General features: G+C 43.1%; 1 protein-coding gene across 4 annotated transcripts in view; it reads right to left on the reverse strand.

Moving 5' to 3' along the window:
- Nucleotides 1–2268: 2268 nt before the first annotated feature.
- LOC135204913 (cullin-2-like) overlaps nt 2269–14976 on the reverse strand; it is an 80906-nt gene continuing 68198 nt past the window's right edge. For all 4 annotated transcript variants that reach the window (XM_064235170.1, XM_064235172.1, XM_064235169.1 and 1 more), the window contains 6 exons: nt 8618–8695; nt 7926–7992; nt 6017–6102; nt 5272–5385; nt 4307–4522; nt 2269–3950 (listed from right to left, as the gene is read on the reverse strand). In XM_064235170.1, coding sequence (XP_064091240.1) covers nt 3819–3950; nt 4307–4522; nt 5272–5385; nt 6017–6102; nt 7926–7992; nt 8618–8695 — 693 coding nt within the window. In that variant the 3' untranslated portion in view covers nt 2269–3818. The remainder of the gene's footprint in view (nt 3951–4306; nt 4523–5271; nt 5386–6016; nt 6103–7925; nt 7993–8617; nt 8696–14976) is intronic.

Genomic DNA, 14976 nt, shown 5'->3' on the forward strand with positions numbered 1-14976 from the left:
CAGTGAGGATGAAGAAGTAGGCTAATACTTGAAGACTCACAGTCTTCTGCTGTGCACCTCCCAACAGCATTAAATTCTTCTGTAGACCAGCAACACTACTAAAATTGAATGGAAAGCAAGCAGTATAAAAGTGGGGATCCAGCTAAGAAAAACATAAAGGATGAATGTTCCAATCTAACAACTTTTACACCTCTGGAGAAAATATTTCTCAAAAAACGAAAATCTCAAACAAACACAAAACAGAGTTCAACTAATTAGACATCAGGAGTTCACCAAAATAACCTTTCTTAAAGAATGATATAAAAAAGTGATTATGCTGCTAAGTTCAGCAATCATCCTAACTCATGCTGAGAATACATCTCTCCAAGATGTTGGTATGCATTTCTGTAGGAACATATACATATTAAGCTTAATATCTGAAGAACATTGCTCCAGCCTTACAAAAATACTTTTATTCATACACAATTCATTATTAGGTATTTATATCTTTATTCTTACAAAAGTATTTTCATTACATTCTGCAGTTTTTTCAAGTCTGCTTACAATACTCATCATTACTATTTACATTTATCAATAAAATTCTGTGGCTGCAAGCAGACGTTAGTAGTGCTCAGAGTACATAAAGGTTTTAGCTTTTAGCATTAAGGCCATTTTATTATTAATCCCTTCCCTTCCTACCATGAGTAAACTCATGAACCAAATCCTACGTTTATTACAAACATGGGAATACTTGTTCATTACCCTAAAATACCCCTACTACTTTTCATTATTATCCCAATTTTAAGTTCTTTCATACTTCCCTTTTTCTATCATCCATCTTCTATTAGTCAGCACTTAGTGTGAATTCTCCTCAACAAATGGCAGTGCGTCTTGTTTACTTTTACGATAAAATTCAGGCGTCAGAGGCCCCAAGCGCCTGCGGAAATAAATGTTTATACTTTCCATGTCCCTACTCCATATCTAAGATGATTAAAAAGGAAACTATAGTAGACTCACATCAACCGTGCATCCGATGTCTAGGCCAGTCCCTTATGACGCTCCTGATTGGCTGTTGATAAGCCAATGACAGGGCTGGAAACTCTCTCTCTCTCAAGAGTTCACATAGGCAAGATGTATCTTCCACCACTCCTGAGGGATACGTCTTTCAAAAGTATCCCTCAGGCGAAGTGGAACATACTTCCTGCCTATGTGAACTCTCGAGAGAGAGACTGAGAGTTTCCAGCCCTGTCATTGACTTGCCAACAGCCAATCTGGATTGTATAAGGGATTGGGCTAGACATCAAATGCATTGGTTCAGGTGAAACTACTAAAGTAATGATAATTATGAATACCTAAATGAATTCAGATGAAAATAACAGTAAATGTGTGTATGAAATTTCTGATCAGAGTTTGAGAGTTATGGCAACAACATGGAATCACAAAAACAGATGTCACTGTTGTTTGTCGTACTCAAAGCAGATATGATGGAAATTGACGAATGAGGGAGTATTGTGCACAAAGCCAAACCTGTTAAAGTATAAAACATCAAAATTGGGGGCAATCATTAATTTTTGCATAAATACAATAAATTTTGTAACTTCCAGCATAAAATAAAAAATCGCATTTATAATTCTACACAAATAAAATAATATTTTTATAATGTTCAATGTTTCAAAACAAAATGAACAAGTTCTACCAATTTTGCACATTTTTTGTATTTTCCCGACTCTGAAAGCTAATTTGGGATTGTCGAATGTCATATTTCAGTGTACAGGAGCTTCCAAAGTACATATCTTTAGAACATAAACTATACACTGCATAGAACATTCAAAACTATAAACAAAAAACTGATTCTTTCTTTACACATTTGCAAAGGGCGTGTGAAAAGGAAGGGATTAATGAGCACTTAACACTTCACATAGGTCAATTGTATGCACACAAAAGTCATTCCTTGTGCAACACACAAAGAGCTTTCCATATGATGATCTAATCTCCAAGGACACACGTAAAGTGGATGGCCATGGCATTATCTGGCAGAGATATGCCCTTTGAGGGACATACTTCAGTAGGTGATCATTTTGCATCTCAAAATTATTCATGTCTTAATGCTAGTCTTGGTCAAAACCAGGGCACCTCCCTTTTAGACCGTTAATGTCCAAACTTCCTTCCCTGTGCAGCCCTCGTGTGGAGTACAGAAGAACACTTTAAACTTCTGGAAAGCTTCAGAATGCACGAGACGTCTCGTTACACAGCAAGAGGTACAATAAACAACGTGAAGTAAATGAAAGATTTCATTCAACTCTTTTATTTCTCTCTTCATTCAAAATTCTTATCTGGTTCAAGTAAAAAAAAAGGAAATAATACTTGCACTCAAGGTAGAGATTAATTCCCATCTACCTACAAGCACATGGTAATGTCAGTTGATGGAACAGATGAATACCTTATGGCTGAAGTCCCTTAGAAAATGCAAAAATGTTTATCACAGTTTTTCATTTGAAACAAAAATGCATGGAGTTCTTAAGATATAGTTCTCACAAAGCTCTTTTTGATATTCAATTACCAAGCAAACAACAGGACACCAAACTTAAAATCTTGTTACGGCTTGTTAAAATGAGACAGACAGACTGTCGAAAAACAAAGTCAACGCACAACGTACAAGCTCTTGAGGAGATAAAACATGGCGATAAATATCTGTTTATTAAGGTATAAGGCCGAGACCCTTCGCGTGTCTTCCCTTATTACAATTCATACTGTATGCTTTGTAGTATTTACAATAACAATAAATTATATCTTAAGAATATTAGTCAGATTACAACTAAACCTGGAGAAGGGCTGAGCCTCAGAGGTAAGTGAAAAGATTGAACAGCCTGGATCAGCATAGTAGTACTAATAATGTCAAGTTGGTACAAAAACACCAAAACAAAATCAAAATCGACTAAATGTTGAGTTAAATCGCAGACAGAGGGAGGAAAACAAACAAACGACAGATAGGAGTTAGTTAGTGAGAGAGAGAGAGAGAGAGATAGACAGAGAAAGACAGACAAAGAGAGAGAATCCAGTTTCTGATAGTTAATATATATATTTACAAGAACAAGGTTTGAAAAGAGATTCAATACTCTTTCTTATAGTTCCACATAGTGGAACAATGTACAAAGAAGGGAAACAAATAAAAAAAAAGGCACAGCACTGGTGCTTCTTGAATGATAAACGACTTTCTCCTTCATTTCACAATGACGTCGCCCGACTTTCTACGCTCTTCCTCGATGGATAGTCACAAGCTGTTTCCACACACACTGGCACAAAAACTAAGAACTACGCAATATTAATTTAACAAACTAAAAATACTTTTGATATGAAGAAGCTATAAAAAATGCAGCACCATAGCTAAAAAGAAGGGGGAAGAAAATAAGAAGCATCACATTTACTGCACTGTGTAGAATGGCAACGGTGACCAGCAGCTGCCACAGATGTTAGCGAGGTGGCAGCGCACACGACTGACTGCCTGCGAAGCCAACCGTCTATTGCTATATGTACACGTCGAGTCATTAGTCTATCTTAACGTAAAAGAAAGCCGATGAGACGAACTCAAATTCACAATACAGTAACTCTCTTCATCATGACGCGCAACACACTGTACAGGAGAAACTATGTGGCAAACTTCTATGTGTTCAATCTTGAGCTTGAACGCTTGTTTGACTCGAGCCATTTTCACGGCCGTTCTTCCGCAACCTCGCCGGTGAAACAAAAATTAAGAGAACACTCCTCCAGACACTGATTGCAATCACAAGTCATCAAGTGAATAAAAAAATGAAAGGACAAATCCACTAACATCGCTAAAATTATGCCACGTAACTATACTCATCTGTGGTGTTTGGGGTTCGCTCCAAATACTGCTTGTCTATGAGCAGCTCTATGCATTTCTTAATCATAGGAATCTGCGGAGCAAACCTCGCTCGAGACTGGCTAATGACCTGTGGTGGGGGGGGAGGGGGGGGGGGGGGGGGGGGGGGGGGGGGGGGGGGGGGGGGGGGGGGGGGGGGGGGGAGGGGGAGGGGGAGAGAAGAAAACTTATTGAATGAACCTTTGAAAATAACCTTGTACATGAAACTACATGATTAGAAATCACATTTTTCAATAATTATTACTATTATTCAAAAGATGAAACCTATTCACATGGAACACGCCCCCACAGGGGTCCCTGACTTGAAATTCAAGCTCCCAAAGAATATTACAGTGTTCATTAGGATGAATTAAGAGATAAAGGGAAATAGAAAAGCTGTTAATCAGCTCAGTGGTCAGGTTAAACTAAGACAAAGTTCATACTTACTTCTTGGACTAACATGGTGTGCTTAAGTAATTTACGTGCTTTCATTATCCTAACGATGGCTGCCTGTAGATATAACTTGCGGTCCTCATCTACAGCAGAGTGAGTCTGCTCAGCTTCGTGCTGTTGTTCCTTCTGGGCGGCGACGCTAATCTTGAACTTCGTTCGCTTATTAGTGTAGTCCATGTTGAGTCGTACTACCGTTTCCCCTCTTAGATCCTGGAAGATTCAAGTGACAGCCTCAAGCTCCTCTTACAAATATTCAGCTTCCAAACATTCCAAGATACAAACGAACCCAATCACAAATTAAAATTGTGTTCAGAGCACTCACCTTTGTTCGTTTTAAGTTCAAATTTTGTGTGCACCACAGTACTGTACATACTACAGTGTATTGTGTTTTAGGATGAAAAACATACAGTATAAAATGTTCATCACAACTTGTATACAAAATCAAGAGAGACTATGATTCTAATAGAATTGAGGCCAGAGGCCAAGCACAATGAGGTCATTCCATACTGAAACAGAAATTGACAGTAAATAGGTTCAAAAGGTTTAACAGGAGGAAAACCTCAAAGCAGTTGTACTAGGAATCAATTGTTATAAGAAGGTTGAAAGTAAGATGGAATAAAGATAATATGAATGGAGGTCCAGTAAAAGGAATGAAAGGAGTTCCAAATAGGGGCTGAAGGTACACTATAATTAGAGGATTTTTCCCTTAATAATTTTTCACAAATATAGTCACAATTCAGCACATGGAAAACTAATACTATCTGTAATGACTTATTCAAATGATAATCATTAAAACCTTGACTTTTATTACAGAATGAATGAGAAGACAAGGAATTGCCTACCAAGAAAACCAAAGGCAACCCAACAGCAAATACTCTAGTTTTCCACACACAATATTGACAAGTTATAACTAAGACTCAAGTCCTTTCCCTAAATTGTGCCACCAACGATGTACGTACCTCTCCATCAGCAAAGAGTAATTTGCTGTCTAATAGTGACTGCAAAAATTTAGTGAACTGCTCATCATTCAGCTGTGTGTGGTTCTGCAACTCGTTACAAGTGAGATTGTCAATCTGCAAAAAAAAAAAAAAAAAATGAATGAAATAATTTAAAACGGTTTCAAAGATTGAATAGAATATAAGATTTAAGCCACAGAGCAAGCACTGGGACCTTTGAGGTCATTCAGCATTGAAACGAGGTCATTCGGCGCCGAAACAGAAACTAAGAGCAGAAAGGTTTGAAAGGTGTAACAAGAGAAAAACCTCAAAGCAGTTGCACTATGAAACAATTGTTAGGAGAGTGGATAGCAAGATAGAAGTAAGAGAATATGAATGGAAGTACAGTAAAAGGAATGAAAGGGGTTCCGGCTACGGATCAAAGGGACGTGGCCCAGGTAGAAATTAGATTGAAAATTAAAAAAAATAAATACAAATCTTTCACTGCACTGAGTCCGTACATGAAATTTCTTTAATGTTCCAATTGGGTTTTCTCTCATTTTCCATTGACTAAAAAAAACCTATCCATTGTTGTTCCACAGAAACTATTTAGTTTATATACAGATATATCTAATATTCCAGCATTTCCTGCATCTTGTACTTCTTCCTATCAAACCTCAAAAGATTATTCAACCAAACCAAAAATGTCACAGGCTGGCTAAGAGGTTCATTCTCATTATTTCCAATCTTTCGTGAAAAGTAACCTCACCTTCTCAAACATAAGTAACATAGCCATCTGGAAAGTCGACATTGTGATAAGGTACGTCCTCTTACTGTGACTGACTTTCAGCTCCCCTGGAAAACGGACAAAAGGTTAAAGAAAGAGTATTCTCACAAGTTATGTACAAAATACCAGAAGTTTACAGTACTAAATTTGCATCATGACATGAATCTTAAATGTTTCAGCATGCACACATTCCTACAGAACAAGCTCTACAGATTCTCCACATGGTGCTTTACAGAAAAAGCAGTACCGTATATACTCGTGTAATGTTTGATATTTAAGGACCAATTTTACTTCCTAAAATTTTGGGGTTGAACATTACATGAGGTATAGTTTTGCAAAGGTGCAAGATTTTGGGACTAGGTTATGCCTAGGCTTTGGATTTTCCGATGACAGAAGTCAACAAAGTAGCATTTCTTTACACAAAAGTTGACAAGCTTTTTTTTTTTTTTTTTTTTTTTTTTTTTTTTTTTTTTTTTTTTTTTTTTTTTTTTAATGTTTTACTTATCTGAGAATCTTTTGTTATTATGTTTTTTCTACACTAGAAAAGTGCTAATTTTTGGGACTACGTAGACTAAGCTTACTGCAGGTTTTGGATGTCCTGACAACAGAAGTCAACAAAGTAGCATTTCTTTCCACAGAAGTCAACAAACTATTTTTTTTATACAATAAAGAAAAAATATAACTTTCTTTTCCTCTCTGGGAATCTTTTATTATTATGTTGTATCTGTATTTATGGCTGTTCTAAGCTAAAGTAAGTGTAGCCTACATTTCCTGAATGTAAATAAGTATTAGCCACCATCTGTATACGTATCATCAGCTGATTTCTCTTCGCCTACGATCCTTCCTTTGGTGAAAAGAATGTTTGTTTGTATGGTGTTTGTATGCTGCACAGAACCAGTTGTTATTCAGCAAAGGGACCAACGGCTTTACATGACTTCCGAACCACGTCGAGAGTGAACTTCTATCACCAGAAATACACATCTCTGACCCCTCAATGGAATGGCCGAGAATTGATCTCGCGGCCACTGAGGTGACAGGCAGACCATACCAACCACACCAATGAGGCGCTCATACTGGTAAATTCAAAAACTTGGTCTTGCAATAAAGGGCAATACTAGTTAAAAGAATAGTGGAATTGGGTAAAGCGAGATTAAAGAATAGAAATGTATGATAATTATAGTATACTGTTTGCTAGTTACAGTGGTTGTTTGGCAAGCTTTCATTAGTTATGAGAAAAGGATGTCCCAACTGTTTATTATAGTTAAATTTATGATTTGAAATGAGTACAGTATATACTGAGTTTTTAGAAAATTTTATAAGCTTAGTTTAACTCCATTTTTAGATGTCAGAATCTTAGACTAGGCTACGGTAGTGACGGATTACATAGCCTAGCCTACCATCATGTTTTAATTCCAAATATATAGAAACATAACCTAGACTAACTGCCAGGATCAAAACTAGAAAATTACATGGGGTATATGCTAAAGTCCTAATGCATGAAGTAGTAAAAAATGGGGTTGAACATTACATGGAGTCAAATATTACATGAGTATATATACAGTAAACAGTAATTTCATTTCTTATATTTTAAAAACTTGATCTGGAAGTGGCTGACTTTGTTAAATGTTCCCCTATCTGCTCAGGTGGCTTCTCCATATTTTCTTATATAAATGCAATTAGACAGTTTAGATTTTAAAAAAATCAGAACTGTGAATCTGCTTCGACAAACAGGAGAAAGAGCAATTACTCAACAAATTCAGGAAAAACTGCCACTTCTTTTTGCTATCACTGAAAAAAGCATTAACCTCCTCAAGGAATGTGCAATGCCTCTAAATCAAGAGCGGCCATTAAACCTTTTAGAACAATATACAAAAACCAGCAAACTTCTAACCTTGACAGAGATGGTGTAGCCACGTTAGCTTTCTCCCATTGAAGTTCTGGTGGTAGAATGTTTCAAACTGGAAGGATACGATAAAAGATTAGTTTAACCAGACCTCTGAGCTAAAAAAAAGAAAAAAAAAAAAAAAATCATATTTCAGCATAAAGAAAGATATGGTACTGCATAATCCACATGAATGAGAGGTCCCTCATCACCAACAAGTTCCTTTCTTCTCACTCCAAAAATCTAATCACTTGTCGGGAGTGATGTAATCTACTCAAGAACAATATTTGCAAAATCCCACACATGACATTCTGTATAATCAGGTTGTCAAACACACACACACACACACACACACTCGAAAAACATGATCTCCTTTGCATCAGAACTAACAATCAACTGCTTCAAGTTTTGAAATAATTTTCCCCTGCTAATAACTTTAATTATTAATTAAACATTGGTTTATTTATCAACTTCCTTTCACAATAACCAACTGCTCTGTTACCGGATGGAAATATAAATGTAGTTCTATCAATCATATGGATATTTCCTGGAAAACTGCGTTAACGGCAGAGTAGATCATGGATATATTAGATTGATAGGGGAAAAAAAAAGAAAAAAAAAGTAAATATCTTCTGTGGTAGTCATTCTGCAAAAGATAAGCTGACTGCTCTACGAGCATAATTAGTTTCTAAATCACTTACCATCTGTACAGACTTTTCTAATTCTTGGGGCACAGAAAATGGCGTAATGCTCGTCTGCCCAAGTGGCCACGCACCTGCCTGAAATGAAAAAAACAGCTCATTAGTCAGTTCTATACACTCCAAGTAAATCTGCTACTTATCTTATCTTCTCTCAAGGACTAATTTTCATCCTCTTTGCCAATGATTTCTCTTACCAAAATTTGAGAGGAAAGCGATGCTCCCAACAATCTTTTCTGTATTTTTCACTTTTATCTTTTTTATTTGTTGCTGCCCTTCCATTCCAGTTTATCTCTTCTTAGCCATCCTACTTCTCCAATTTTACCATGCTCTAATTTTCCATCTCAAAAGAAGATACCTTTCGGGCTAGACTCAGTAATGGCTTATAGATTCATTTTTTAATGAGATTAATTAACATTCATATAATTTTCATAACACTTTTTATTTTTTTTTAACAGCCAACTTCCTTCACTGTGTCACTACCTACGATGCACCCCCACAGAAAGTGCTTTAAGACAAAAATGACAATTTGTCGAAAATTGCATTTTTCCTAACTATACAAACCTGAGGTCCTTTAACAATAGGAAGTAGCTAGCGGCAGCTGGAACGGTCGTAAGCTTCGAACAAGGGGAGAACGGTAGTTAACTGCTTGTCCGACAGTCGCGCGCCGCGCGACTGGGAGGTAAACAAATCACTTTTGCTTTTGGCCCATGCAAAATACGCAGAGTGAGGGGTGGCATGAGGAGGGACTATATGTAAAGGACCTCAGGTTTGTATAGTTAGGAAAAATGCAATTTTCGACAAATTGTCATTTGTTCCGATACGTAATACAAACCATCGGTCCTTTAACAATAGGAAGACTCACTTCTTGGTGGGAGGAATCTGAGTCTTTTGATGAACAGACTAGTGTTCGTCCATCCCTGGAATGCCTCCCTGGTCGTAAGAGCGAGGGAGGGATCCAAGCCTCTGTCCGATTGATCGGGGTGTGCACCGCAGGATCAATGGTCAGACCTCTGGGCCGAGTACTAAGAGAGAGGCAAGCGTATCTCTTCGTACCAGCAAGCAAGAACTTGTTCCTGTTTGCAAGAGGCAACATAAAGTATGGGTTGTCTAAAGCTGGCATCCACTTCCTCCCCCTTGTTGGAGGAAGTGGTGGATATACGCTCCTATCCCTAGTGAAAGGGATAGGATGGGGCTCTGTTGAGTAGCACACCTGCATCCTGTCCTTATCCAGCAGGGTGACGACCGTGTCCCTCTAACCACAGGTAGAGGGGAAGAAAAAGATGGGAAGAGGAGCCAGTCACACTCATTCACTCATCCATTCTTATGGTCACACCAGGACTCGATGCTGTTCAGCCTGCGAGGGTCTGGGTTCGCTACACAACGTGTTGAGCAGCCACCACGGGTCCCAAGGAAAAAGATCCAAGGACCTGTGGGCAATACCCCGAAGGTAGAAGGAAGGGCATGTGGTCTGGTTGACCAGACCCCTGCCTTCAGTACCTGCGCCACGGAGAAGTTCTTGCGGACAAGGCAGCATCTCCTTCGCATCGAAGGCGGTGAAGTCCATTAGGGAGGGGATTGTGAACGACTCGAACCAATCGTCAGGGTCCGAATGGGTTCTGAGTACTTTCGCTACGAAGTTCGGTACGAATCGAGCGTCACGGATCCCCATCCCCTGGATGCTTGACTTCGCAGGAGAAGTCATGCAGTTCCTCAGAGGAAAAGAAGGAAATAGTCGCATGACCTATCCCTCTTCTCTCTACTTCGGGGTTGATGTCCATTACCCATTTACTGGTCTGTCCGTTTGCCACGAAGTCTCTCGCATCCTCCTATCCCCATGCAGCGAAGTTCTCGGTAGTGGATAGGACACCGACACTCCATGGTGGGTGTCAATGGTATGGGTACTGTGACAAGCTATTAAACGAAGTAATGATTGCTCTGTAACAACCGAACTAAGTCAACAGCGTAGTTCGTAACTGACTCGGACGCTCTGACAGCTGCCGACTGACTGCGTTCGGTAGGAGGCAAGTTGTCAAGCATCCGAGTAAGTCACGTGACCTTCGCCTTTAAAGGGTTATGCCGAGAGACCAAACAAATAATGTATTTGTTTGTCACCAATGCCGGACAGCGAGGTGATGATTCTCTTAAGGCATGTGCCCAACAGGCGAAAGTCAATTGCCTTCTAGAGACCGAGGTCCCTGAAGGTAAAACATCTCATGGTTGTTGAATCTCAGCTAAGGAGAAACAACACTATGTACCGTTGAAGACGAAGGTAGATATTGAATGCAACCTACGTCTTCACAGATGAATCGAGAGAAGGATTCTCAAGCTTCATAACCTGTGCTTACAATGACTGAAAACGCTAACCGCTATTTCATTGCTGTCCGGTGAGAAGTCGTAGTTGCAATGAAAGCGGGGCGTTCTTCAGTAATGAAAACACAGGGGAAAGCCGCCTGAAGAACTGCTTCTCATGGGCTGAACATTTGGAAGTAGAGCTGTCAGGTCGGAGAGTAGGCGATGTCTTCTGACACATCTCGTAATTCGGTTGAACAATGAACAATTGTACACCTACGAATAAGAGATATTTTGAAGACAAACTCAGATGTCTGCAAAATCATTCGCATTATCGCAGTGCGATGCAGCGGGGGGGGGGGGAGACTTGTACAGACTTTCTGTTACCGTGCGGTAAACAGAAAGATGAGAGTCGAATAGATATCTCTGTTTAAAATTCTCGCAATACCGAAGACGATGAATACTAGCGTCACAGCAGTAGATGGTCATTCAGTATGCGAGAATCCCCATTAATCAGAGACTTAAGTCCGTGATTGTTGGGCAGAGATACGGTTGGTATTCAATCAAAGCAGGTGAGAAAGACATAACCAACCGTCCATCTCAAAGCGGCAGCTGGTACTGAAATGCCTCGGGCAATTCAATACGCAGTAGCTGTCGCTGACTCGTCATCCTGAGTTGCCAAGTAATCCTTCCACGAAGGAATGCGTTCGGCTAGAACCACCGAGCATAAAAAGATATGCTCGAGCAATTATATTTATGCGAAACGAATTTCGGTAATTATAAAAGCTTAAATGGTGTTGTTGTGACAACACCATAAGTATATAAAATTGAAACTGGAAACTCCTGGGAGGTTGCAGGCAACCCGAGTTGCAGTTCAATTAGAATACTTTTCGTCTAAGTCGCAATCCGTAGAATAACCAGGATATGCGCCTACCCCTCGGACCATTCAACTGCTTAGCAGAATCATGTCGCGAGGTTAATATACGTAGTATATTTGTAGGATTCTGAACAACGATCTCCATCCTAAATTCTTTCCTTCAAGAAAACAAAATAAGGATTGGAGATCGACCACCTTCGTCTCTATCAAAGAGAGTGAAGAAGTCTTCCTCGAAGGAAAGCTTCAATGGTGAACAGATACTAAGACGATAGTTCAAGCCAAACTGGATATTCCCGTCCGTTCTTCTCTATTCCAGGTTGGTCGCCTACTGTGAGATAGTCTTCTTTCAGCAGCAGTCTCTTCCTAATGCTAGAAATTCCAGGAATTCGAGCATAGGCGAGGTTCCCGATTATCATGTAACATATCGGGGATTCCCGTCTCGCTCACTTTGGACCGTGGTCTCGCCTAAGTGTTTGGAGATCGTAAGAAACTCTAACACTCTGAATGCGCTAGAAATTTCCGTAGAATTCTAAGCAGTCTGCGAAACCCCCACCGAATTCGTCAAACGATATCGGCTGGTGGTCCTCTCGATTCCCGTAGAAATCGAGAATGGGGCAGGATCCCTCCTCAACGATCCGGGGCTTACGTCAGGTAGGACCCGAAGGTCCCCCCCCCCCCGGTAGCGCAGTCCCCAAGTGGAATCCTACAGAGAAATCTCTGTAGGATCCCTCCCCTTTCCCTCGTAGCCGTAAGGAGAGAGGGAATGGGGGAGGAATTGGATACTCGCTCGCCTTCCCAGTGGAACTAGCAGTTGGAGAAGAGTAGGAGCAGCCATCGCCTTGCGGCGATGGCCTCTCAGAGTCTGGGAAAACGTATCGTCAGGAGAAAACGTTTTCCCCGAGGAGGGTTACGAACTCTCACTGTAGGTAAGGGTCTGCCGCCACTGTGAACGTCGTCTGGGTGGGGCTGATCGACACCTGACAGGAGAGAGCCGATACCGTCCTCCGACTCATTCCAGTCCTCGTCGAGGTCGAAACCTCTCAGGAGGACCGAAGGAGTATTTAAATACGGTGTCCGAAGACACGTAGAAACGCGCTGTCGCAGTAGAGGAGGTAGGAAGTAGCTTGATCGACCGGCCAGAACTGAGAGAGCTTCTTGTCCGGAGACGAGAGACTCGGTTCAAGACAAAATCGGCAAGCTCCGATCGCGGCAAACCCACCGTCGGTTTGGGTTCCCTCTCGGGCCCCAAAACGACTCGAGCAGAGACGTGGGCTCTGCTGGTGGGAGCGGCAATCCTTCCGCAAGGTCATTATGCTGACGAATCAGCTTAATGACTTCTGCAAATTCCTCTGTATCTCGGGAGTAACCGTGTCTTGCGGAGTAGGACCGTCCAGTCCTCCAACAAGAACAGATCCCGAGATACTCCTCCTTCAGAAGGAGGAACAGCGGCAGACCCCTGACGGTCGCCTCCCGCTACTTGTGCGTATGTCCTGGTCGGTCCTAGAACCGTGCCTGGTCCATACGGCGTCATAGCGGGATCGCGAGCGGCGCACCTCTCGCGATCACTCATAGGTACCTCGCTCCTCCCGGTGTAGCCCGAGGAGGTTGAAGGTACAGGAGAGGCAGACCTGACGCTCCCCCCTAGCTCGCTGGCAGGACCAGCGTGCTTGGAGGGGCTGCTGCTGATCGTCCACCCGCAGTGGCGATCGAGCAGCAGGCCTAGCCTTGCCGCTCGCCTGGGGCGAGAGGCTCGGCTGAGAACGTCGACGCTGATCTCTAGCGTCAAGCGAGCTGTTGCTGGTTACCGTCTCCGCCCGTCCCGATGGGAGCGGCGTCAGGTGACCTGCTAGGCTCGTTGTCGCGGTGAGACCGGCGAGCGTCCTCTCGGCGCGTCGAGCCGCTGGTACCAGCCGTGGCTGGTACCGACGGCCGCGGGGACCCCTTCCTCGCCTCAACCCGTGGCTGGTCAGCGACCGTCACGGTCAACCCGACAGCCAGCTGGTCGCTGCGAGAGGCGTCCACTGGCCTAGCGAGAGTCGTCTGCACGACACTCGCCAGTCTTCTGCTCCGCGCTTCGGTCTTGGCGGCGAGCGAGCTCGAGTGTCAAGACTTTGGCTGGACGGTCTCCCCGCGGGAGACCGTCCACTCGGTACTTCTCGCTAACGAGAAGCCGAGGCGGATCCTGGTTTAGCGGCAGAACCGCTAGAACCAGGCGAGGAAGGAAGTGCCAGCCGAAGCTGGTACTCCTCTGGTCCCCGTCTTCTTCTCCTTGGTAGAAGAAAAGACGGGCCCTGTTCCCGAGGGAGCAGAGACGGAACAGCAGAAGAGCTCCCCGAATCGCCAGGAGCGAGACGGGCCCTTAGAAGGTCCCGAAGGAGCCTTCTTAGGGGGGAAAAAGGGGGGAAAACCCGGGTTACCAGCTGGTCGCTGCAAGAGCGGCCGCTGGCCTGGCAAAAAGATCACCTGAGCGTCTCTCACCAGCCTTCTGCTCCGTGCCGCGTCTTGGCGCCGAGCGAACTCTGGCGCCGAAACTTGGCTGCACGGTCTCCCGAGGGAGAACGTACACTCGGGATCTCTCGCCGAACGAGAGACCGAGCCGGAACCTGGCGTAGCGGCATCGCCCGCTAGCACCAGGCGAGGAAGTACCAGAGCTAACCGATACTCCTCTGGTCCCCGTCTATCTCTTCCTTACGGAAGGGAGACGGGCCCCGCTCCCGAAGGAGCAGGAGGACCAGCAGAAGGACCTTCCGTCCCACCGGGGTGGGACGGGCCCTTAGAAGTTCCCGAAGGAGACTTCTTAGGGGGGAAGGCAGCCTTCTTCTTCTTCGGCTTATGGGCCTTAGAAGTCGAAGGGAAGAGGCAGCAGCAGACGATGAAGAAGAAGATAACAGACCTTCCCTCTTCTCCTCTTCCTCGTCAGCTCACGCAGGACAGTCGTCAGGTCCTCCATCCAGGCCGGAGCCGGGGCTATTGCCGAAGCAACACGGCCCGACTGCCACCTGTCCGGAAGGACCTGGGACTGGGGAAGACACACCGTGGGCGAGGACCAGCATGGACAGGCACAGGAACCAGGAGCGACAGGAACAGCAACCAGCTCAGGAGCGGCAGGAACAGCGGCAGCGGTAGAACCCAGAAGGGACAGCCAGCCAACAGCGGGAATCACATCAGCGGCAGGTACGGCAGGCCCAGCGAT

This window comes from Macrobrachium nipponense, chromosome 47 (assembly GCF_015104395.2).
Source record: "Macrobrachium nipponense isolate FS-2020 chromosome 47, ASM1510439v2, whole genome shotgun sequence".
Taxonomy (NCBI): domain Eukaryota; kingdom Metazoa; phylum Arthropoda; class Malacostraca; order Decapoda; family Palaemonidae; genus Macrobrachium; species Macrobrachium nipponense.